Source organism: Danio rerio, chromosome 9 (genome assembly GCF_049306965.1).
Source record: "Danio rerio strain Tuebingen ecotype United States chromosome 9, GRCz12tu, whole genome shotgun sequence".
Classification (NCBI taxonomy): domain Eukaryota; kingdom Metazoa; phylum Chordata; class Actinopteri; order Cypriniformes; family Danionidae; genus Danio; species Danio rerio.
In genome coordinates, this window is record NC_133184.1 from 10,015,247 (window position 1) to 10,040,000 (window position 24,754).

At 36.1% G+C, this 24,754-nt stretch overlaps 1 protein-coding gene across 1 annotated transcript in view; it reads left to right on the forward strand.

Moving 5' to 3' along the window:
• Window positions 1-3,736: 3,736 nt before the first annotated feature.
• ttf2 (transcription termination factor, RNA polymerase II) overlaps window positions 3,737-24,754 on the forward strand; it is a 22,550-nt gene continuing 1,532 nt past the window's right edge. Inside the window, exons 1-21 of the mRNA XM_005168619.5 lie at window positions 3,737-3,820; window positions 4,008-4,119; window positions 4,279-4,365; window positions 5,793-5,862; window positions 6,009-6,929; window positions 7,019-7,133; window positions 10,752-10,931; window positions 11,034-11,191; window positions 11,567-11,648; window positions 13,817-13,915; window positions 14,047-14,197; window positions 17,306-17,411; window positions 17,514-17,698; window positions 18,873-19,026; window positions 19,174-19,265; window positions 19,649-19,728; window positions 21,421-21,557; window positions 21,629-21,799; window positions 23,487-23,539; window positions 24,137-24,290; window positions 24,431-24,513. Of these exons, the coding sequence (XP_005168676.1) occupies window positions 3,793-3,820; window positions 4,008-4,119; window positions 4,279-4,365; window positions 5,793-5,862; window positions 6,009-6,929; window positions 7,019-7,133; window positions 10,752-10,931; window positions 11,034-11,191; window positions 11,567-11,648; window positions 13,817-13,915; window positions 14,047-14,197; window positions 17,306-17,411; window positions 17,514-17,698; window positions 18,873-19,026; window positions 19,174-19,265; window positions 19,649-19,728; window positions 21,421-21,557; window positions 21,629-21,799; window positions 23,487-23,539; window positions 24,137-24,290; window positions 24,431-24,513 (3,218 nt within the window). The 5' untranslated portion in view covers window positions 3,737-3,792. The remainder of the gene's footprint in view (window positions 3,821-4,007; window positions 4,120-4,278; window positions 4,366-5,792; window positions 5,863-6,008; window positions 6,930-7,018; window positions 7,134-10,751; window positions 10,932-11,033; window positions 11,192-11,566; window positions 11,649-13,816; window positions 13,916-14,046; window positions 14,198-17,305; window positions 17,412-17,513; window positions 17,699-18,872; window positions 19,027-19,173; window positions 19,266-19,648; window positions 19,729-21,420; window positions 21,558-21,628; window positions 21,800-23,486; window positions 23,540-24,136; window positions 24,291-24,430; window positions 24,514-24,754) is intronic.

Sequence of the window (24,754 nt, forward strand, 5' to 3'; positions counted from 1 at the left end):
CCACACAGAAATGCCAATTGACCCAGCCAAGGTTTGAACCAGCAACCTTTTTGCTGTGAGGTAATCATGCTACCCACTGTGCCACCTAATGCCCTAGTCTACAATCATTTTATTTATTCAATTTCATTTTATGCAATATGACATGAGCTGGACAAACTAATAGCTTGTCTGCTTATATAGGTTCATCTTTTTCTTAGCCTACTTAATTTACATTGAAAGATATTTCCTTTCTGTGGCAACCCCTGATTAATCAGGGACTAAGTAAAATAAATGAATGACTGAATTAATGATATTTACTTCTTTTTATAATATTATTAAAAATCTTCCATAATTTTTCTATATTGTTAACAAAATAAAATCCACTAACAATAACATTTACTTTTATATAGCCTAGATTCAAATAGGACATGGCTATACATTGACATATGATTTATTTATTTTCTAAAAAAAAATTACATTTGGGGTCAGAAATTAAATTTTGCAAAAGTGATTAGTTTTATTTTTAAAAACTTTGAACATTATATTCAAAACACTTTGGAAATTGTGCATATTGGCCTAAAAACAATGTAGGCTATAATCTACAGTGTTCTGTTTAACCACTTAAACTCTGACGTCATCGACTTTCGCTTTCAGATTTAAAGGGCTAGCGTTGCACCAAACCCCCGTAAGTGGTGTCGTTTGAAAGTGTAGAATCTATATTTTATGCACATATGCATCACTTTGGTTTTTATCCTACTGTATAAAAGTTATTTACACTTAAATACACAGTATTTTGGATACCCGAGCTAGGTATTTCACATTGGTTCATTTTCATATTTTTTTCAAATGACACATGTACAATTTATAGCTCAAATGAAAGCTCTTGCCGGTGCTCATACAGTTCTAGCATTCTTTTTACTGAATTATATTCATATGTTAAACAGTTGTTGAATGAATTGTGGTGTTTCCATAGCACAGAAATGTAAACAATACATTCATGATCACTAAGCAGCCCCAGATAGCACAGACAGCTGTCATCTCTTACCTTATGCTGTGCCCTTCAGGGCCATTCTCCTCTGTTTTTGTATAAGTAATCCTTTTATATGTCTGATGTGGTCCAAACACAGTAATTTATGTTTGATCAAACAAAACAATAGTGAAATAAACCAGGATCAGTCTCTGTGGCTTGTGTAGCACCTCTCATCAGTTGGAATGCAATACTTTTGCTTAGATTATGGTAGAGACATTTTTTTTCTTTTTTCCTATGATTACAAACATGTGCAGGAACCAACAAAATTAATTACAGCACGCCAGATCACACAGAAACTAAAAGGTACACTTTCAAATTTGAGTTTATAAAAAAATACAAAAAGCGCCTCTTTTTTTAGGTGTTTATTATAACACAGACGACATATACAGTTATTTTAAACACTTTCAATAGTGTTTTATGAAAATTTAAAGGGTTTTCTTTAAAATGATACCAAATTCTTGCATTTACATCTCTGCATGTGGATTTGGGAAGCTTTTAAATTTGGGTAGGCAAAATCCAGGCGGAAATCCTCAAATAGCAGCAGAGTTTAACTGGCTAAATTAAAACATTCCGAAGACAAATTTCCACAAGCTTTAGAAAACAGATTTTCACTAGTAAATCATAGTAAATGATTTTGGCCTAATGACTGAACTTGCGTTTTAAGTGGGTTAATGTTGGTGTTGGATAAATCTTTTTTCCTTCTTCATAATATTCTTTTGCATACTTTATTTTTCAGCTGTAAATGCTGTAAATGTAGATCTAAAAAAATGCCATGGAAAGAGTCAATGTCATCCTGAATTAGAATTAACTGAAAATTGTGTGTCAACTCTAAAAAATATTAGGTAGAAATGCAAGAAATGTTCAGTGATATACTTTTGCAGACTTTACACTTTGCCAGATCCAGCTGTAAATGTCAATAAAAGGTGGTATGGAATAAGTCAATGTTATGCTGAATTAGAATTCATTAAATATTTCATTAATATATTTCTGAAAGAAATTATAAAATTACAGGTAGAACAAGCCGTAAAATGTCAGTAATGCATTCTTGCAGATGTTTATGTTTATTTTTTTTGCTAAATTTAGCTGTACAGGCTAAACAAAGTTGGCAAGGAAAGAGTCAAGGCCATTCTAAATTAGAATTTATTGAATATTTCATTTCAACTCTGTAGAAATTTTAATGACAACAGCACTAAAAGAAATAATTATTTTTGCATATTTTATCTTCATTTTTCTGCAAAATTAAGCTGTAAATTTCAAAAAACTTTGGCATAGATAGAGTCAAGGTCATTCTGAATTAGAAGTTATTGAAAACTGCATGTCAACGCTAAAATAATTTTATAGTACAGGTAGAGGCATGAGATGATCAGTGATGTAATGTACTTTTGAAAACTTTGCCTTTATTTTTCTGCCGAATTTAACTGTAAATCCAAATGAAAGTTGTCATGGAAAGAGTCAAAGTCATCCTGAATTAGAGTCGATTTAACATTTCATGTCAACTCTGAAGGAATTTTAGTTATAGCAGTAGAAAAAGCATAAAATGATTAATGATGTAATGTACTTCTCCATACTTTATTTTTCAGCAAAATTCAGGTGTAAATCGCTAAGAATGTTGGCACGAAGAGAGTCAGAGTCATACTGAATTAGAATTGATTGGACATTTTTTGTCAAATCTAACAGAATTTTAATAGTACAGGTAAAAAAGCAGAAGATGATCAGTGATGTAATGTATTCTTGCAGAATTTGCCTTCATTTTTCTGCCAAATGCAGTTGTAATTCTATATGAAAGTTGGCATGTGAAGAGTTAAAGTCATCCTGATTCAGAGTTCATTGGATATTTCATGTCAACTCTGAAGGAATTTTAATTATAGCAGTAGAAAAAGCAAGAATGGATCAGTGATGTAATGTACATCTCCATACGTTAACTTTATTTTTTTGCCATATTCAGCTGTAAATGCTAATGAATTTCCCATGGAAAGAGTCAAGGTCATCCTGAATTAAAATTTATAGAAATGTCTTGTCAACTCTGAAGAAATTTTTATTAATACATGAATAAAAAGCAAGAAATTATCAGCGATGTATTCTTGCGGACTTTGCCTTTACTTTTCTGCCATATTCAGCTGTAAATACCAATTACCTTTGGCATGGAAATTGAGCCAAGGTCATTCTTAAATAGAATTAATTGAATATGTCATGTCAACTATGGCAGAATTCTCAGCAATAGCAGTAAAAAAAGTCTGTTTTTGCAGACTTCATTTATTTTATTTATTTTTTGCCTTGTAAATTGGCATAAATGTCAACTCGAAAGAAATCAATGTTAGTGAAAAAAGCATGAATTCAAACAGTGTTAAATTAATTTAGCACACTTTTGCAAGACTCCAAAACTCTGCAGTAAATTTATTTCAGTGATCTATATTTTCATATTTATTTTAAAAAGTACATTTTTAATTTTTATTAATGTATTTTTTCTTTTTAGCAGACACATTTAGCCAATAACCGCTGAAATATGTCTGTGAGGTTTTTAGCTGCCCTAGCTTCTGTACAATAGAAGTTGTTCTCTAAACAGAAGTGCATTGATTAAAATACAGGAGGCGGCTAGCTTGACCGGTTGTTCTCATATGGCGGCTCCCTTGACTGCGGTTCAAAAGAGCCTAGTATGTTATTTCAGTAGCGTTCATTGGCTGTAGTGCATCATACGTCATCAAAACCGCGACGGCGGCGGCTGTTTGTGTTAAAACTAAAAGCGAAGGCGGTGAGTGAAAGAAAATTGACGCTGTCATAACACTATGGAAAGAGTTTTGTGTGAAAGACACGGTAAGTATGTATATTTATCACAGTATAAATGATTGGCATTCAGCAATTTTACCTTGAACGCAGTTCATACAATCTATAGGTCTATTTTAATGCTTTCGCTGAATTTTGATACATGAATGTGAAAGATCTGGTTAGCTTTGTTTTTGTTTCACAAGCCAAACCAACTGATTCGACTTGGGTTATTTAGGAAGTACCTGTTTGTTGAAAACTGGTGTAAAAGAAGGACCGAATAAGGGGAAAAGTTTCTATGTTTGCACTGCGCGTGATGCAACGCCCTGCAATTTTACACTGCCTACACAGTGAGTATACACACATTTAGATAGACATGATAATAACATCATCCTAATTATAGTTTATTTATGGACACCTTGGATAACAGAATACGTGGTTTTGCTTTTTAAATGAAGTGTGAATTAGCCAGTGTGTTGCTCTGTTCTGAGGTCCTGTATGTTTTCCAGAATCCCTGCATCACACTGCCTTCAGCATGAGGACTCCGTTGTTGAACTTCAAACACTAATTTACAATAAAAAACAGGACAAATACAAGTAAGGCTTGTGTTGTATATTTTGTGAGGTTGATTAATAATACTATTATGAATTAGGTATCTAGAGTCCAGTATCAACAGATTTGCAGAGGCTTGATCTTTTAACTTCTTTTAATAGTTTTTCTTTTAATTATATGGAAAATCAATTAGGAATTATTAATACATACAAAATCTTATAGGTTTATCTAAACTATTAGTAGGAAGTATTGTCTATCTAACCACTTTTATGCCGATGACATACAAATCTATGTGCCTTTCAAGCAAAATAAGAGTGTGTACTGTCTGCCTGTTTTACAGAGGTTAAGGCTTGGATGGCAAATGCTTTTAAAAAAAAACTAAATTAGAAGAAGACTGAGGCAAATGTTTTAGGTCCTCTAGCTGGCTTGTGAAAGCTGAATCAAATGTTGGACAGTTTATCCGACTGCATTAAACCATCTGTAAGAAATCTAGGTTTTATGCTGGATTCTGCCCTTCTATTTGACAAACCGGTAAATGCAGTAGTTAAATCCTATTTTTTCCATCTGAGATTATTAGCCAAAGTGAAACGCTTTTTAACTCATGCGGAATTTAAGAGATTAATCATTGTCTTTATAATATCATCTAGTGTAGTGTATAGGCAGTTTATATCGACTACTGTAACTCAATTTATGTGGGTATTGGTCAATCCTATATCGTTTTCAAGTGGTTCAAAATGCTACCTTCTTACTGGCACCTGCAGGTTTGAACACATTACTCCTATCCTGCGCTCCCTAAATTGGCTGCTGATATGTTTTAGAAATTAGAATAGAGTTTAAAATTTTAATATATGACTTATCTCTCTAATCTTATTACTGTTATAATTTCTGGCAGATGTTTAAATTCATTGAACCAGAAAATGCTAGTAGTTCCCAGATCCAAATTGAAGAAAAAAGGAGATTGCGCTTTCTCTGTAGTAGGTCCTAAAATGTGGAACGGGCTAGCTATGTACATTAGAGTAATTTCCAAGAAAACTTTGTTTAGATGGAATCTAAATGACATCTCCTAAAAAGAACTTTTAAATTGGGAGAAAATTGATCCCATTGTACCTGTCTGATGTCCTGTTGTTTATCGTTGATTCTGTGTGGTATGTTGGATGTATTCTATGTTGTTTTATCTGTTGCTGTCTATTTTTGATCATTTGCTTTTAGGTTTGTACAGCACAATGGTCAGCAACTGTTGTTTCATTGTACTTCATAAATTAATAAAGGAACTAAAACTAACTATTATTCATGAAACCAAAAGGATTCTCCTTTCTATTTTTATGAGCATGAGATGATCTTGTTGGAGATTTGTAGTCACGTTTGTTAAATCTACAAACCATCCCTGTTATTGAAAAATAAAATAAACAATAAAAGATAAAGAGGAAAAGATTATAAATATTCATTTAATACTTTGTTTTTTTATTGTCAGGTTGTTTTATCGCTGTATGCTTGGAAAAACAGAGGGACAGAAATGGTGCGGTTGTGTTCCATGGAAAGAGGTACAACTGTTTCTAACAACATGTTTAATGAATGTTTTGCATATTGATGTTTACGTTATACAGTATAATTAAATCAGATGTTTTGTTTATAAAATAACAAAATGTCTGTCTTTCCTTAATTAATTTGTTCTATCATCGTCTTGCAGAAGGATCCTGATCGACAAACTGATTTGTTGGAAAATCTTCAATCCTCAAGTTTGACTCTGGTCAGGAACCCTTTCAAGGTCAAGATAAAACAAGACAAGGCTTTAAAACTTAGAAGTGATCCAGATGCTGAAAAAGACAGAGGAGAGGTCAATGATGAAAATAAACATGCGAATGTGCAGGATAATGATAAAAAAAGAGATGAGCGAACTGGGACAACAGAAAGAGAAGGGAATAATAAGAAAGGGCCTGCTGTTCATAGTGACACAGAGAGAAGAGACTCTGCAGATTCAGAGTCCTGGAGAAACAAGACGCTTCCCACTGGGATGAAGATAAAGAAGAGAGTGTCTGATGATGAAAAACCAAAGAGCGCAGCAGAGGATGAGACATGTCCCGAGAGTTCAAACCCTGTGAAGGAAAATGATAAAGGGCAGACTGAATCTGAGAACAACCTCAAAGACCAGCAGGAGCAGAGTCCTAGAAAAACCGGCGGCTCTGCACAAAGCCCTTCAAAAAGCTCACCTGGACTTGACAAGAAAACCTCAAACAAGCAAAGCACTTCTAATTCAAAATCAGGTTCAGATAAAACTCAAAGCCAGTCACCCTCTTGCTCGACGTCACAGAACGGGACAGTTTCTGAAAAGCCCACAGCACTTGATGTTCAGAAGATAGAACCAAATCAGAGTAAGAATAAGGACCAGAGTGGAATAGCATGCTTCGGTGAGTGGAGCGATGAGGACGATGATGTTCTGGTGATTTCGGTACAGCCTCCATCACAGCAGAGTGCTCCAACTCCAGCTGTACCTGTTCAGAAAACAATCACTTCGTACCCTGGTTTTCAGATTGCTTCTAAAGTTCAGGGTCAGTCTGAAGACCCTAGAGCCCTCCACAGCCAGCTCAAAACCCAGCTCAAGCAGAAGAAGGTTACTTGCTCTTTAATGCTTTCTCATATTTCTCAACATTTAGACTGAACTAGTTATTTTTAACTCTATGTGGGTGCTTTATCCTCCAGGCCACTCTTTCAGTGGTAAATGTGTCTGCTCTGCCAGATAAAGGGGAGCGTTTAAAGAGACAGGTGAAGGATCTGGAAGAGGCTCTGGAGTCTTTGAGCCTGACTGCAGTTTCTGGTGAGATTACACACGCACACACACACACACACACACACACACACACACACACACACACACACACACACACACACACACACACACACATATGTACATACAGTACTTAATATTTATTATTATTATTTAAACCTGTCATCAAATTTGAATGAACTTCAACTACACACTAAAATATATGTATATATTAGTGCTGTCAATCGATTAAAAAACATTTAATTAATCACACTTTTTTGTTGCAATTAATTGCGATTAATTACATTTAAAAGACTGAAACTTGCAATTTCGTCTATTCAAATGTAAAATTAATGTAAACGCAAGACAAAAACTATTTAAATTCAAAATATGGTTTAAATGTTTTATTATAATTTTTGTTTAACTTGTAACACAGATTTCTTCATGTAAACAACATAGCCACAATAAACCATCAAGATTCTTGCTTGACAGCCATATTTATTACAGAAATAAAAACACAGGCATGTTAATGCTATTTGAATTTCAAAACAATCAATGACAATAAAGAAAAAATAATTTCCATATTGGATTCTAAAAGGACTGCAAAAAAAAAAAAAGCCAAAATACAAGCATTACAAAAATGGAAATTGGAAAATTATAATAATAATAAAGTATTGAATCCAAACAATTGCACTCATTGAAAAGTTGTATTGCTGTAAGTTGAGAACATTAATTATAAAGTAGAAACGATTTTGCTTAGTCCTGATTTGTATTTAGCCCGTTGCTAAGACAGTCCAGTCTGTTGACATTATCAGTGAACTATGTGGACCTTTTCTTTTGAATGATGTGAGCTGAGAGTGAGAACAGTCTTACAAGCAGGATCACTGAATCAGCATATGCATTTCGGTGCCTAATTTAGTGGCCACTGGTGCTGCAACAAGGACATAAGAAGCATCAAGCGATACATCAAAGGCACCCACAGGTATGCGTTGAGTCACACCAAAGAATAATTCTCACAGTGACTTTGGTCACACCATCTCTAAACATTTGAACAACTGAGGGATACGGACAACAGTGTTTAGGCATTTGTTCTTGTTGCTAGGAAACGCGCACGTGCGCACACAACCCTCGCAGGACAGCGCAGCCGAAGCGACTCCCTTCACATTTAACCGGCATGATCGTGTCATCAAATTTGCTTAAACTAAGCATTCTAAAGTATGGCTGTAGCCCGTTTTACAAAGATTCTGACACAACAATGTGAAGCAGATGCTTTACAAAAGTTGCGTTTAAGGGGGAAACTGTCGTGGTTTCTGGCTTTTTTCTTAATGAATCAAGCCCAGACTGGGGGTTATGAATGTTAGAAGAATATACTTTATTATATAAAATATAATAATATAAATATATACTTTAAGCATACCCATCTCTAGTCTCACTCCAGGACAATCTAATGTCCCACAAGTTTGCTATAGCCTTTATCCTTGCTTTCTCCCATCTTTGTGTTTTCACAGCTGTTTACTGGTTAAACAGGCTTCTCCCAGCTCCTATTTCTTGATGACCCCTATTCAAAGCCCCTTCTTCTTGTTGGCCCATATAATATACAGATCTAACATATTCATTACTCTTTTTCCACATTCAGTTCACATTAGGTAATCATGACTAGTGTCTATGTTTCAAACATCTAGACTGGAGTCTTTTCGCCCATACAGTATCTGTCATTTCAAACAGATATCACAGTTTCAACATGTTTTATACATTTTATGCTTTTCTGACACAAATAGTTCTCATGTATCCCCAAGTCCTCTCTCATGCTCTTTTATGACCCCTTTGCCTTAACCTATCACCATTGTATGTCACTAAGACGTATAATGGCAGATTCATAGGGCCCTCCACTCACTCATATCATATATATATATATATATATATATATATATATATATATATATATATATATATATATATATATATATATATATATATATATATACACACAAATGCAATCTCTTATTATTGTGTAAAGGCCACACTCTGTGCAAGTCTCTTAAATTATGACATATAATATATAAATTTTTTTGTTGTTGTTTGGCATTCAAGGTTAGTTCAGGTTCCAGTACAGTATATGGATGTTGCAACTACCCCAAGACACGATGTTTCTAAATGAATAATTCTTCCTCCTTCATATTCTTAAAGGGGTGGTCCTCTACGATATCACATTTTAAACTTTAGTTAATCTGTAATGTAGCTGTGTGAACATTAACAGCATCTCTGAATGTAAAATACTCAAAGTTCAATGCAAAAGGAGTCCTTGATTTTTACACAGTTAGCTTAGCAAAGCCTACAATGAATGAATTTTGGGGACTACAAAAAAAATACTTTCCCTGCCTGTGAGATCACAAAGGTTTGTTTATTGCGCACCCACACTGCGCAGGTAAAGGACGTGGCCAGATGCGCGGTAATGTTTTTGCAGAGGGAGAAATGCCATCCTGATATTTCCACAGAGCTTCTCCGTTTATGTATTTGGGCTTTCAAATGACACGACCCAAACACAGAAGTGCTTACAGTTTAATATTAATTATTTTCCAGAGAACTATAAATTATATAGCAAGCATGATTTGACAAAACGCAGCTTCCAGAATCTCTCCTAGTTCAGATGCTGTGAACTCTGAGCCACGACCAGTAAGTGTTTTTGTTTGTTAAAATTGATCATGACATGCACATTGTCTAGCTTTAACGGTATGTTGTAACAAAGATGTAAACAACAGGAAATTATGTTGACCACAGCTAACGATTTAGCTACAAATCCATATTTATCAGTCAAACTGCTGTAAAACACACACACACACACACACACACACACACACACACACACACACACACACACACACACACACACACACACACACACACTAACATACACACACACATACATGCACTCTTGACCAGCATGTGCGTCTCTCTGTGTGAGACGGCAGTGTTTCTCTACACAGGCAGCTTTTCCATGCGTTTTACATCTCAGACAATAAAGTCGCAAAAGATAAGTGAACGATTCATGTTACTTACACAAGCATATTCCGGATATGCGTGAAAGACGTCCTGTAACGTGTTGATTTAAAAAAAAAATACAGCAATGCTCTTCCAACTGGAGTGTAACAGCAAAAACAAATGAATCCAGGCTCACACAGGTCTCATGTCACATCTTGTGCTTTATTCTGTCACCAGTGTCACCACAGAAAATAACTTAATCCGAGCATGAGAGAAAAAGAACAATAAACATCGGTCCCATGCACATGCGCTTTTCGTGTTACAGATACTGCATAGTATACACACGCACACAAATGAATACACACACACACACAATGGCACACAAACACTCTTAAAGGAGCCGCATCCAATTTTCACTCGTGACGTCGAGCCGATCCGCGAATGACAGCACAATATGACGATAACCAATCAGAGTCACTTGAGGGCGGGCCTTTCGTTTTCATGTTAGCTGAGTAGCTGTGTATAATCAAAGTGAGATATATGAAAAAATAACATGATTTCCTTCAAGTAACACATGAGCACACATTGCTTTGCATCTTATTAACACAACCAAGCCTTAAAATAACATTCCGGACCACCCCTTTAAATGTACTGAAACATGAATGAAATCATCCCATTGTTTTAAAACAGAGTCTCAAGATAAAGACAGAGCAGAGGCAGAACATAAAACCGCACACAGCTTTTCCAATCCATTCAGTTGTCCTGGAGGAACCATTCTGCTGCCCACAGCTCCAGCTGCCATGCTAAAGGAATCCTCCAGTGCTTCACTGGGCCTGAACCTCAGCCAAGGCTACTCCCAGATGTTTGGAGGTGTTGCGTTTAATCTCATTCTTCTCCTACAAATTGGTGCTTTCGGTGCCCATTTTATTAGTAAGCGTATAAATGTGCTGATTTGGCCATTTATCTGAGCAGTGAATCCTCAGAGCCAGGCTTTCTATGGTGGCAGGATGACTGAGAACAGACTGCTGGCTGTCCGCAATGCCACCACTGAGGCCATCGACCATCTGCATGACTCGCTGGAGTCCTGCCCCACAGAAAACACAGAAGCACACGATCCCAAAGGACTCAAGGTCAGTCAGTTCAGCCTGTAAACAGCGTTTTTCTGTTATTCATTCATTCATTCATTCAAACTGACTGCATGGTCAACTTTAAGATGTGTTTTATTAGCATATATGTTTTACAATATACTGTTTATCTTTGTCATAAACCAAAGCTATATGTTGGTGATCTTATGCTTTAACATCAGAATATTATATAAAAACTATAATACATAGGAGGATGTTTTTGGAAAATCGCGTCAACATATTGACATTAATTTATTCATTTAAATTTATTGTTTATTCATTTCACATTCAAGTTTTTGATGCTAAATTTAATGCTGCTCATTTTTATTTTTTTATACTATTTATTTAACCATGGATGTTATGATGAACTTATTTCACCAGGTGGAGCTGTTGCCTCATCAGAAGAGAGCTCTGACCTGGCTGCTGTGGAGAGAGACACAGAAGCCATGTGGAGGAATTCTGGGTAATGCTTTGTGCCCTTTTTAAAAAACGATGCAGGGTTCCCATGGGTCATCTAGCTGCTGCAATGTCATTTGAATTTAAAAAAAGATTTCAGAAAGTGAAAGTCAGGGATTTTTTTTTTTTTGAAAGTCATTGAATATCAGGGACTTTTGTTAGTCACATTTTGCCCATTGTAATAACTATTTTTCAGAAGCCTTCAGTAAAAAATTCAAGAGCTTTGGCTACTAAATAACCGTGTAAAAGGCTGGTTGTTTGACTAAGTAGTATTGTTTCTTTTTATTACATTTCAAATCTAAGGTAAATTACTTATTGTTGCTTTCATAATAGCTGTTCAAGCTTGAACAATTTTAATATTATGTAAAACACAACAGTATCCTGATTCCTGGTCATTATAAGCTTTTTAGACAGTGAAAGTCAGGGAGTTTGATATTATGTTAAAAGTGGGAACCCTGGGAATTTTTGGATTTAAGATCTGTGTTTATTGTGTTTTCTCAATCGGTCATTAATTGAAATGTAATTAAACACACAGATACTTGTCAATAAGAAAAGTTTTTTTGTGAGAAAATAAGAATACAGTAGAGTGTAACTAAATGGATTAACTGTTTGACCACTGTACATGATAACTAGATGCTCTGAATTCCACTTTGCTGTCTCAAGGACACCTGTTGAGACTTCACACACACACACACACACACACACACACACACAGGTACAGATAGACAATCACCCTTACGGCCACAGATTAACAGCTACAGACAGACAGTCGGAACTTTTTTTCACACTTCTTAACTTTAAAGGTTCACGAAACCCTTGAGTTCTTTTTTAAGATTTTAACAGATTTGTGTGTGTTGATCATCAGTTAAGACAGTGTTAGCACCTGTTAGGTTTAATTGTGGGGAAAACTGGATAAGTTTGAGCTTTTGTCAGCTAATTTCAGCTTCGGGTTTAAAATATTTTGTGGGGCAGGATCAAACTCGGCGACGTAGTGCAAAACTGCAAGTGCATAGATGACGCGTTGGTTTCTCATTAATATTCATAGCAGAGTTTTCTTATCATATGAGAAGACCCTGCTTTTTACTTATGCATGACTGCACGTGCTTTCCGAAGGCAAGGCAGACCTGCCAGTGCCAAGCTGTGAGACACGGACCCACGGCACACAGTATTTAACTGTTCATGAAGGGTCTGATGTGTTTTTTTCCATGATCCACGGGCTTGTTGAACGTTTTCCCCGCGATGCTGTCAGGGCCGATACAGCAAAGCTGTTTGTGTGCAGCAAGCATTTTTGTCAGGAGAGCAGTACGAGAATTGGAGAATGGTGGTTGTTGTCTTTTATCAGGAGTTCGTTCACATTTAGAGACATTGCTGTGCTGCTGTGTTTGCCTAAATCCTCTAGATTAGCAGCAGGGCTAATGGTTAAAATAGACAGAGCAAGAGACCTTCTGCACTGAGTGATATAAATATAAATATAGATATAAATTGTGGATATGTGTATATGGAATTACGAATAACAAATGTAGCAGGGCATTAAATTATTGTTTACTGCATTTTAACTTTGTAAACTATGAAACCATGGGTCTCCTCACAGTTTGTCTCATTTTGTGAGCTAAATGATAACAGTTGTTCGCTCCCCTCCTTCTCTCCTGCTGGCCACAACCACTCCTGCCCTTTGCTTGCGGAGCTCCACACCCATTATGATGCATCTTTTGAAAAAATTTTGAGGTAGACTTGAACAGAAAATAGGGGGTGTCATGACCCTTTATGGGCATTCTGTGCTACCTCTCGACTGACTTATCTTTTTCTGAAATGTGTGATGTTTGTGTATAGTTGGTGGGGGCAAAATTCACAGCATGTAACAGTGTATGTGACAAATGAAGCCTCATCATCACATCATTATAGTGCTAGAAAAAAGTTTAAACTCATTTGCTAGTTTAGGTTGCTGTTCACATTAATATGCCCAGAGTGTGGTTTTTCTTACAATTATACATTCATAGTAAAATTATAAAACATAAAGTTAATTTATGTTTAAAATGTATACTTTTTAATATATATGATACAAGTATTAAAGTAGTTATATAATCCATATTATAGTAACATAATTACAGAATTAATAACATGAGTCCACAGTTTATGAAATGTTATAAAATTGTTTTTTTTTTTTTTTTTGTTAAGCTGATGACATGGGCCTGGGAAAGACCCTCACAATGATTGCCCTCATTCTGTCTCAGAAAAAGAAGGATGAGAAACTTGAGGAGTGGATCTCTAAACATGGTATCGATCTCTGATTAATAGCTCTCACACTTAGATATTATGCAGTTTTAATCTAATTTAATTAGTGTTTCTGATGTGTGGTATAACTGTCAAAGATGCTGGATTTTCTGTATCATAATTTTCTTCTTCAGGTTCATCCATAGTGGCTTCCCAGGGGACGCTGATCATCTGTCCTGCTTCTCTGGTGCATCACTGGAAGAAGGAGATTGACAAGCGTGTGAAGAGCAGTCGTCTAACTGTGTATTTGTACCACGGCCCCAATCGACAGAGGAGTGCAAGTGTGTAGGTCTCGCATGCATAATTACACACTACCAACAAAACACTAATGCCTAACTAAAAGATATTCTGCCTAAAATTACTTTGACACTTTAATTTGAATGTAAAATTGCCTTAACATATATAATAATAATAATAATATAAAACCTTTTATTTATAGGGCCCTTTCAAAGCACTCAAGGACATTTTACAATATCACAGTCACAGGCACATTATAAAAAGCAAGACAGAAGAATAATAAATATAAAATTACAGTTTTTTCTAATTGTTTACACACATTCTCTAAAAGCAGGTCTCATATTGTCAGAACTCTACACACAAATCACAAAACGCACACACATTGGGCAAAACTCTCCAATTGTTCTGCAAAATGAAACCACGTTCAAAACAATGTTATTTCTTCTCAAAAAGGTCTTTTGTTTTCAAATGACACACACAAACCATCACATAAACAGACATCACATAAAAGAACAGTTGAACACTGATGTGCTTAATGTAAAACACATTGACCACTTTTTCTCCATTCATCAGAATGACTTACTGTAAGCCTTTTTTTGTTTAGTGTTACACTCACTACAGACAGTATAGGCCTACAGAAGTGCATTGTAAAATATTTCAGTATATTGTTTTTATACAAAATACACATATATTTTACTGTATTTTCCCCACAAAAACAGTGTACACAGTGTTTATCCCAACCAACACAAAATTGCACATAATGTGGTCTACATTACCCATCAACAGAAGGATTTACGGAATACAGTTACAGTAAAAAAAAAAAAAAAAAAAAAAACACTATACTGCATCCTCTTTTCTGTTTTGGTTTGTAAATGTCCCCCTGCATGGTCAATCCAGCCATGAAAATCATCAACTGCTATAGCTTGGAGAAGGGGTATACGTGAGTGGGGATTTCGGTCATACACTTTCCATCCTCAGGCAGAAAAAAATGTCTCAATAGGTTTGAGGAATTGAGAATATATAGGGAGATAAACAACTAAAAAATGTGGGTGGGCAGTGAACCAATTAAACCAGATGAGCTCTGATTTCTAAATTGCAATTCTGTGTGACAGGTGTTTACCTAAGTGATGGGTTAGTATGTAATGTAGGACAACTGACTTTACAATTCTGAATGACCGTGTGTTCCTTGTGAAAACAAGAGATTTTCTGCATAAAAAGTGTGCAAAATGCAGAGAATTGTGTGTAGTGTTTTAAAAAAAGTGTTTTAAACCTGCAATTTGAGTGTAAAGCAGTAATTGTGCTTGTAGTTTAGCATAATGGGTTCAGGGGGTTGGTGCATCAGTTACATGATGTAGTCATTGTGTCTGAAGTACAAGTAATTGTGTGTAAACAACTAAGAAAAAACTGTAGACCAGAAAATCATTAAAAGCAATCCTGAACAGAAAGGTTATAACCTGGAATTTAAAATTAGAGATAGAGTCCACCTGACAAATATCTAACGGCAGGGAATTCCAAAACTGTGGTGCTATACAGCTAAAAGGCCTGCCACCAAATGATTTTATCTTAACATTTGGGACTGATAAAAGTTCAGCCGCAGAAGATCTCAGTGAGCGCAGAGGAGTTTACCAGTGAAGAAGATCAGAGAGGTAATTGGGTGCCAGGTTGTGAAGAGCTTTGTAAGTTTTTATTCATTTATTTTTATTTTGCACGATAAAAAATAGGAAGCCAATGCAAGTGAAAGAGAATTGGGGATATGTGTTCAAAAGCACACGAGCGGGTGACTACTATAGCTGCTGAGTTCTGGATTAGCTGTAGTCTTTGAAGTTGGTTAAGAGGGATACCAGATAGGAGAGAATTGCAATAATCAGTCCTTAATGTAACCAAAGCATGTACAAGCACTTCAGTACTTGTGTATCATTAGCATAAGAATGAAAATTTATGCTATTAGAATGAAATATACGACCTAAAGGTAAAATGTTGATAATACATAAATAAAAGAGGACCCAATACAGATCCCTGAGGAACACCATGAGTGACTGAGCCTGCATCAGAGCGACTGTTCTTTACTTGGACAAACTGTTTTTAGGCACTTGAGTAAGATGCAAGCCAACAGAGGGCCTTATCAGCGATTCCAATTGAGGCCAGTCGATCCAGTAAAATTGAATGATTAATGGCATTGAAAGCACCAGTGATATCTAAAAGAATACACAAACAGCCAGAATCAGCAGCTATGAAAGATCTTTAACAACCTTAGTGAGGGCTGTTTCTGTGCTGTGTTTGGGGCAGAATCCAGATTGAAAGTGCTCATATAAGTAAGCAGATGTGAGTGAAGTTGAGCTGCTACTGTTCTTTCCAGTATTTTGGAAACAAAGGGAAGGTTGGCAATTGGCCTATAATTGTTTAGATCATTGGGATCAGCACCAATCTTTTTAAGTATTGAAGTGATAGAGGTTATTTTTGATGATGAAGGAACGGTAGCAGTAGATGAAGAACGGACAATAGATGTTATGAAGGATAAGAGTGAATTAACACAGGAATTAACTACAATAGTCGGTAGGGGATCAAGTGAACAGGTGGAAGTCTTCGATTTTTTTTTTTTTTTTTTTTTTATTTTTTTTTATCTCCTTCATAATAAAATCAATTGTTGGCAGTTCAAAGTTAGAAAAAACTGCTTACTGACCAATTAACGGTAATATGATCATAATGATTATCATAAGAAGATAAAACAGATTTAAGCAATCATTGATGAATTTGATCAACCTTCACACAGAGAAAGTTAGAGTAAGGAACACACTGGGTTGGGTCAAGTGAAAGAGAGTCATGTGACCTCAACAGTACTTAATAACAAACAATTTGGCAACCTTTATTTTTTTATTTAATTTTTTTCAATCCACCAATTTGTTCCTGAGGCTTTTTAGTGGATTTAGTGAAACACAAACACTTCTGAGTTTTTTATTGCTATTGATATTTTTTACATTTTGTCTTATTTTACAAAAGTATTCTCACAATTTAAGTGTAATAAGTACTTCCTAACGTCACTGTACATACTTGTATGCTACAGCTCACCAATCAGCCTTTCTTTTTCTTTCCTTCACATTTTGCTTTTCGTGTCATTTTGCTTTATCTCTCATCCTCTTGTAAATCTGTCTCCGCCAGACTTGCTGAGCATGATGTAGTGATCACTACTTATAGCCTGGTCTCTAAGGAGATTCCTGTGCAGAAGGAGGATGCCGAGAAACCCTCTAAGGACTCTGATCATGTGGTATGAATCGTGACATTGTTGTTTTAGTGATTAATTTAATTAGCTAAGATGTTTTAGATTAGACTTGACACCCCTAAGATGTTGCTGTGCTTCTGTTTGTAGGCTTCAGATCTGCCTCCTCTTTTACGTGTAGCCTGGGCACGTGTGATTCTCGATGAGGCCCACAGCATTAAGAACCCTAAAGTCCAGACGTCCATGGCAGTGTGTAAGCTACGAGCCCGATCCCGCTGGGCTGTTACTGGAACCCCCATTCAGAACAACCTGCTGGACATGTATTCACTGCTCAAGTATGATCAGTTTATTGTCATATGACCAAACAAAACTCTTTCATCATTTCATCATAATTTTGGAATGAAGCAGCATTAAAGGCAGAGTGTGCAAAATATACTAAAATTTAAATTATTAATCAAATACACTATATATGTCATGAAAATGGGCAGCATGAAGGTGCATTGGGTAGCATGATCGCCTCACAGCCAGCCCTGACTGAATCAGTTGCCATTCCTGTGTGGAGTTTGCATGTTCTTCCCGTGTAGGCGTGGGTTTCTTCCGAGTGCTCCGGTTTCCCCCACAGTCCAAAGACATGCACTATAGGTGAATTAAATGAGCCAAACTGGCAATAGTGTATTAGTGTGTACACTGCAAAAAATGCTTTTCTTACTTAGACTTTTTATCTTGTTTCTAGTCCAAATATTTAAACATTCCTAAATCAAGAAGCATTTTCTAGACAAGCAAAACATATAGTCTTGTTTTGAGAAATAATATGCCAAAATGAAGTGAGTTTTTCCTTAAAACAAGCAAAATAATCTGCCAATGGGGTAAGCAAAATAATCTTACGCCAAAAGAAAAAACAAGATTAATTTGCTTACCCCATTGGCAGATTATTTTGCTTGTTTTACGGAAAAACTCACTGAATATTGGCATATTATTTCTCAAAACAAGACGATATGTTTTGCTTGTCTACAAAATGCTTCTTGATATAAGAAATTTTAGATATTTAGACTAGAAACACGACAAAATTCTAAGTAAGAAAAGCATTTTTTGCAGTGTATGGGTGTTTCCCAGTACTGGTTTGAGGCTGGAAGGGCATCCACTGCGTAAAACATATGCTGGATAAGTTGGCGGTTCATTCTGCTGTTGTGACCCCTGATTGATAAAGGGACTAAGCAGAAAAGAAAATTAAGGAATGAATGTCATGAAAATGCACTATATTAATGCAATATATGAAGATTAGATCATTTTTTCTCTGTTTTATGTCAAAAATGTTGCATCTTTGATGAAACCTACCTGCATTCAAATTAGGATAATTTTTACTTAAAAAAATAATAGAATAATAAAAACATTATCAGGGAAAGAGTTAAAAACCAAAACAAATCTTTATCACAATACTTGAACTACTTTATCGTAGTAGTTTATTTTGGTCAGAGAATCACAGTTGTTTTTCTTGCACATGCTCTTCAGGTTTCTGAGGTGTTCTCCATTTGATGAGTATAAACTGTGGAAGGCTCAGGTTGATAATGGCTCAAAAAGAGGAGGAGAGAGACTAAATATCCTTACTAGAGCTCTGCTGCTTCGCAGGACCAAAGATCAGCTGGATGCTACTGGAAAACCACTGGTACACACACTGATGCAATGTATAGTTCTCAGAAACTTGAACACTTTTAGTATTCAGAAAACTGTACATATTGGTAATTTAAGGGGGCTGTAATCACATACGCCTAAATTCGTTGGCCACCTGAAGAATTTTGTGTTTCTATGTCAGGTGTCTCTGCCTGATCGGACATGTGAGATTCACCGTTTGAAACTGTCTGAAGATGAGCAGGCTGTATATGATGTTGTGTTTGCACAATCCAGGTATGTTGTGTCACTGTACACTTGTCTGTTTGTTTATTCTGTACATTTTTTTGTCTGTTCTTTCAAAGTTTGTTCTGTCCATATTTGTCAGCTGCTATTTCTGTTGAGTTCGTATTCCTTACTACTTGTATTTTGCTTAATTAGCTGGGGTGTAATACACAACTAATCTGCTCAAACATTGATTTGATGACACCAAACTTAAATGCCACCTAAAATTGTTTCATAATGAATGAACTTGAACAGATTAAACCCTGAATTGAACTGTGCTGTATAATGGCACTTTAGTATTGCTTTAAAAAGATGCTTTGAAACTGTCTTTTATGTATAAATACTCTAAAAACTGACTTGTTATATGTTGAACTTTTGTGTACATACCCTTTCAGGTCCACACTGCAAAACTATCTTAAAAGACATGAAGACGGAAACACTAAAAAGGGGGACACCAGTAATCCTTTTGAGAAAGGTAATCTCTGTCGTTCTTTAGGATTAGCAGTTGAGGAGAATTTAACTGAAGATTTAGTGTTAATTCTTTATTTTGTGTTTGTTCTTTATTTTGTTTAGTGAATGTAAATAATGTTCCCACTAAATCTGTCATGTTCTAGTAAGCACTTTTATGGCAAGCTCCAAAGCACACAAATACGGGGCTATTTAATTCTAGAATTTTGCTGGTTCTGGAGTCAATAGGCTCATCTTTTAAAATCTATTTCTACCTGTTATTGGAATTGATGAACGGTAAAGTACAATTGTATTTAAAAAGAAATTGAGACATTTTGCATCATGTTTCTGTTCAAAACCTTCTGTTGTGGACATCAATTTATTTCCACAAAGTAATGCTAAATAATGTAGTTTATAAAATGCATACATTTGTGTATCAATGTCTATTTAATGTGTTGAAATGTAGCATAAGAAACAGTATAACATCAGTAAGTGGCAATCATTTATAATTCGAAATGTAGGATTACAGAATAAAACTATGTATAAAAACATAATTAATTTAAACCAACAAAAGTTAGTAAACAACATACATTCCTGTAACCTATGACTTGTTTTAGCAATACAAATCATATCCAGTTGTTAGAAATCACTTAGTTATATGAAAAAACATTGTTAATTAAACAGTATAATTGAAAAGAACTTTCTGAAAGAATTTGTTTGTAGAAATGTTCTTATCAAGGGTTTCTCCTTGATTGAGAGCAGAATAAAAAGTTTGGATTTAATTAAATGTTGAGCAATCCATTTGCAGCCCTAGATGGTAATCTTAATTAAGAATACAGTTCATGCAAAAATGAAAATTCTGTCATCATTTACTGGTGTTGGAAACTGGTAGTTATTGACTTCTATAGTTGAAATTATTAAACCCCCTTTGATTTATTTATTTATTTATTTTTTTTTTCCAAATGATGTTTAACAAAGCAAGGAAATTTTCACAGTATGTCTGACAATATTTGTTCTTTTGAGGAAAGTCTTATTTGTTTAATTGCGGCTTGAATAAAAGCAGTTTTTAATTTTTTAAGCTCTATTTTAAGGGAAAAATTATTAGCCCCTTTAAGCTATTTTTTCGATCGTCTACAGAACAAACCATTGTTATACAATAACTTGCCTAATTACCCTAACCTGCCTAGTTTACCTAATTTACCTAGTTAAGCCTTTAAATGTCACTTTAAGCTGTATAGAAGTGTCTTGAAAAGTATCTAGTAAAATGTTATTTACTGTCATCATGGCAAAAGAAAAAATAAATCTGTTATTAGAAATATTTTTAAAACAGCCATAATTGGTTTGCTTCAAATTTCTTACAAATCTCTCTTGAACCTGAAATAATCATTAATAAAGATGGAAATGAGTTAAGTCAATTAATGCTCCTTGTGTACATTTGATTCACTGTTAAAAACTATCCTAGAGCACCATTTGCTGTTAAACAGTAGGCTCAGAATTCAATTCAAGAGAGTATAGTGATGAATTTTGAATATCTCAGAATCAATGAAGAATCAATTTCTCAAACAATTTGTTTTGTTGCCACTGCTCTGTATGTTATCTAGGGTCATGGGTATGGTTAAAGTTGAATATCATTCAGGGAATGTGCTGAATGTTAATTTACACATTTAGTCCAACAAGGCAGCAAAGATTTTGTTTGTTTGTTTGTTTGTTTGTTTGTTAGTTGCGCGCGAGTTTGGCATGTCTCAGCAGGACTCTCAGTCTTCCTCTCAGCAGCCTCAGGCCTCCAGCACCATTCACATCCTGTCACTGCTGCTGCGACTCAGACAGTGCTGCTGTCACCTGTCTCTGCTCAAGAAGGTCACGCTTCCTCTTTCTCTTGCACCAATTTACACACACTCATGTACTGAAGACAGTGTATGTTTCTTCAGACTCTGGATCAGTCGGAGCTGCAGGGTGACGGTGTGGCTCTGTCTCTAGAAGAGCAACTGTGTGCTCTGTCTCTGTCTGAACCCTCAGACTCTGAGAATAAAGACACTGTTTCCCTCAACGGCAGCCACTTCTCCTCTGAGCTCTTCCAGGACACTCGTGAAAGCACTAAGGTGAACATGCTCTGCCTCACACTGCTGTGGTCAGTGTATGTCCAGTATGCAGTTTTTTCTTTAAGTAAATTATGAAAGTAATTTTAGTTAAAGAGTCAGTACCAGTGGCGGTTGGCAGTAAAGTTTTCATAAATGTTTGCTGTAAAAATTCAATAATAATATAAATATAATGTAAATATTCATTCATTATTTTTTTTCCCGGCTTAGTACCTTTTCTAATCTGGGGTCGCCACAGTGTAGTGAATTGCCAAAATATTCAGCATATGTTTTTTCGCAGCGGATACTCTTCCAGCTGCAACAATAATAATAATAATAATAATTCCTTACATTTATTTAGCGCTTTTCTGGACACTCAAAGCGCTTTACACAGTGGGGGGAATCTCCTCATCCACCACCAGTGTGCAGCATCCACCTGGATGACGCGACGGCAGCCATTTTGCGCCAGACCGCACACCAGCTAATTGGTGGAGAGGAGACAGTGATGCAGCCAATTGAATATGGGGATGGTTAGGAGGCCATGATGGACAAAGGCCAGTGGGCAGATTTTGCCAGGATGCTGGGGTTAACCCCTACTCTTTTCGAAGGACATCCTGGGATTTTTAACGACCACAGAGAGTCGGGACCTCGGTTTAACGTCTCATCCGAAAGACGGCGCTCACTGAGCAGTATAGCGTCCCCGTCACTATACTGGGGCATTAGGACCCACACAGACCGCAGGTTAGGCGCCCCCTGCTGGCCTCACTAACACCTACTAACAGACATGTGGTCTCCCATCCAGGTACTGACCGGGCGCAGCCCTGCTTAGCTTCAGTGGGCGACCATGTGAGAGTTGCAGAGAGCTAGCTGCCGGCTACCCATCTCTGGGAAACATCCATACACACTCATTCACACTCATACACTACTAACAATTTAGTCTACCCAAATTACCCATAGCAAATGTCTTTGGACTGTGGGGGAAACCGGAGCACCCGGAGGAAACACACACGAACGCGGGGAGAACATGCAAACTCCACAAAGAAACGCCAACTGACCCAGCCGAGGCTTGAACCAGCGACCTTTATGCTATGAGGCGACAGCACTACCTACTGCGCCACGGCATCCCTCAACATATAAATATATACAATATATATTAACAAATTACTCTCTCAGCAGACCACATGTAGTCCTTAATAAACAAATAAGTGAGTTTTGTCGGCAGCAGTCATTCATTTGTTCGTTCATTCATTTTCTTTTTGGCTTAGTCCCTTTATTAATCTTGCCACAGCGGAATGAACCGCTAACTCATCCAGCAGATATTTTATGCAGCGGATGCCCTTCCAGCTGCATCCCATCACTGGGAAACACCCATACACTCTCATTCACACACATACACTATGGCCAATTTAGCTTACCCAATTCACTTGTAGCGCATGTCTTTGAACTGTGGGAGAAACTGGAGCAAACCCACGCGAACACTGGGAGAACATGCAAACTCCACACAGAAATGCCAGCTGACCCAGCTGAGACTCGAACTAGTGACCCTCTTGCTGTGAGGCGACAGTGCTACTGACTAAGCCACCATCACAGCTGCAGTGTTATGGACATTTTAAATATTTTTGTTTGTATATGTAATTCTATCTTATTTAAAGTGTTGCGTTAATCTAAACTTTGACTGGGGTATATGATATAACACTTTGTTTTTTTTCAGATTTCATCCATTCTGACAGAATTGAAAGAAATTAGAAAAAAAGATCAAAAAAGGTATGTCAGCCGCTATTTCAGTTGAGTTAAATTTCGAAAGCTTTGAATGTGTTCTGATCTGTTACATTAAATCCCCATTAATAAATCCTTATTTTAAATATGTTGGTTGTAGAACATGACCGATTTCCACTGAGAAAAAGTTATCAAAAGAACGTTCCTCACTACACTGTAAAAACAGATTTTTTTATTAGAGGCTTTGTCTCGTTTCTAGTCCAAATTAAACAAACAAACAGCAACAGCTGATTACAATTAGGTACGTTTCTCCTTAGAACAAACTAAATAATTGCCAATTGGGGTAAGCAAAATAATTTTTCTTACCCCACTAGCAGATTATTTAGCTTATTCTAATGAGAAACTTACTTATTTTGGCCTTTTTTTCTGAAAACAAGACAAAATAATTTAGCTTGTCTAGAAAAGTTTTCTTGATTTGAAAGTTTGAGATATTTGGACTGGAAGCAAGACAAAACCATATTTTAGAAAGAAAATACTGTCAAAAATCCTTGTATGTCATTAATTGGATTATTTCAGTCTTTCTTCAAACAATATTGTAATGCTTGAGATTCTCTGAGTGGGTTTTTGTAATTTCTTGTTTGGCAGTGTGATTGTGTCTCAGTGGACCAGCATGCTGAAAATTGTTGCCGTTCACTTAGAGAAAATGGGTCTGAAGTTTGCAGTAATTGATGGCACCGTCAATCCCAAACGCAGAATGGATCTAGTAGAGGAGTTCAACACAAACCCTAAAGGACCTCAGGTGTGTGGATTGTTCCTTTGCATTGTGAAGGTCAAAAATTTTGATTTATTGGTCAAACATTTTGATTTATTGAATGGCTTCAATCTCACAGATGGCTAAAGATCAATAGCTAATATTAGCAATTGTTATTTATGCTGTAGGTGATGCTGGTGTCTCTGTGTGCTGGAGGTGTAGGAATCAATCTGATTGGCGGAAATCATCTGTTTTTAATCGACATGCACTGGTGAGACACTTCACAAGAAAGATGCTTAATGAGCATTTTTACATAATTTCAGCGCTGCACAGAAGAACTTAATATTAGCAATTTCTGTCACTTGTTTAAATGTTTGAATTGTGTTTAAAACTGAACTAAATGAACAGTAAGATAAAAAAACATCTTTAGTTCAGACTACAAACTGATAATAAAGTGAAGTGCTTCAGAGGGACTACATGAATGTGTATATTAACTGGCCTTTTGTTGACAG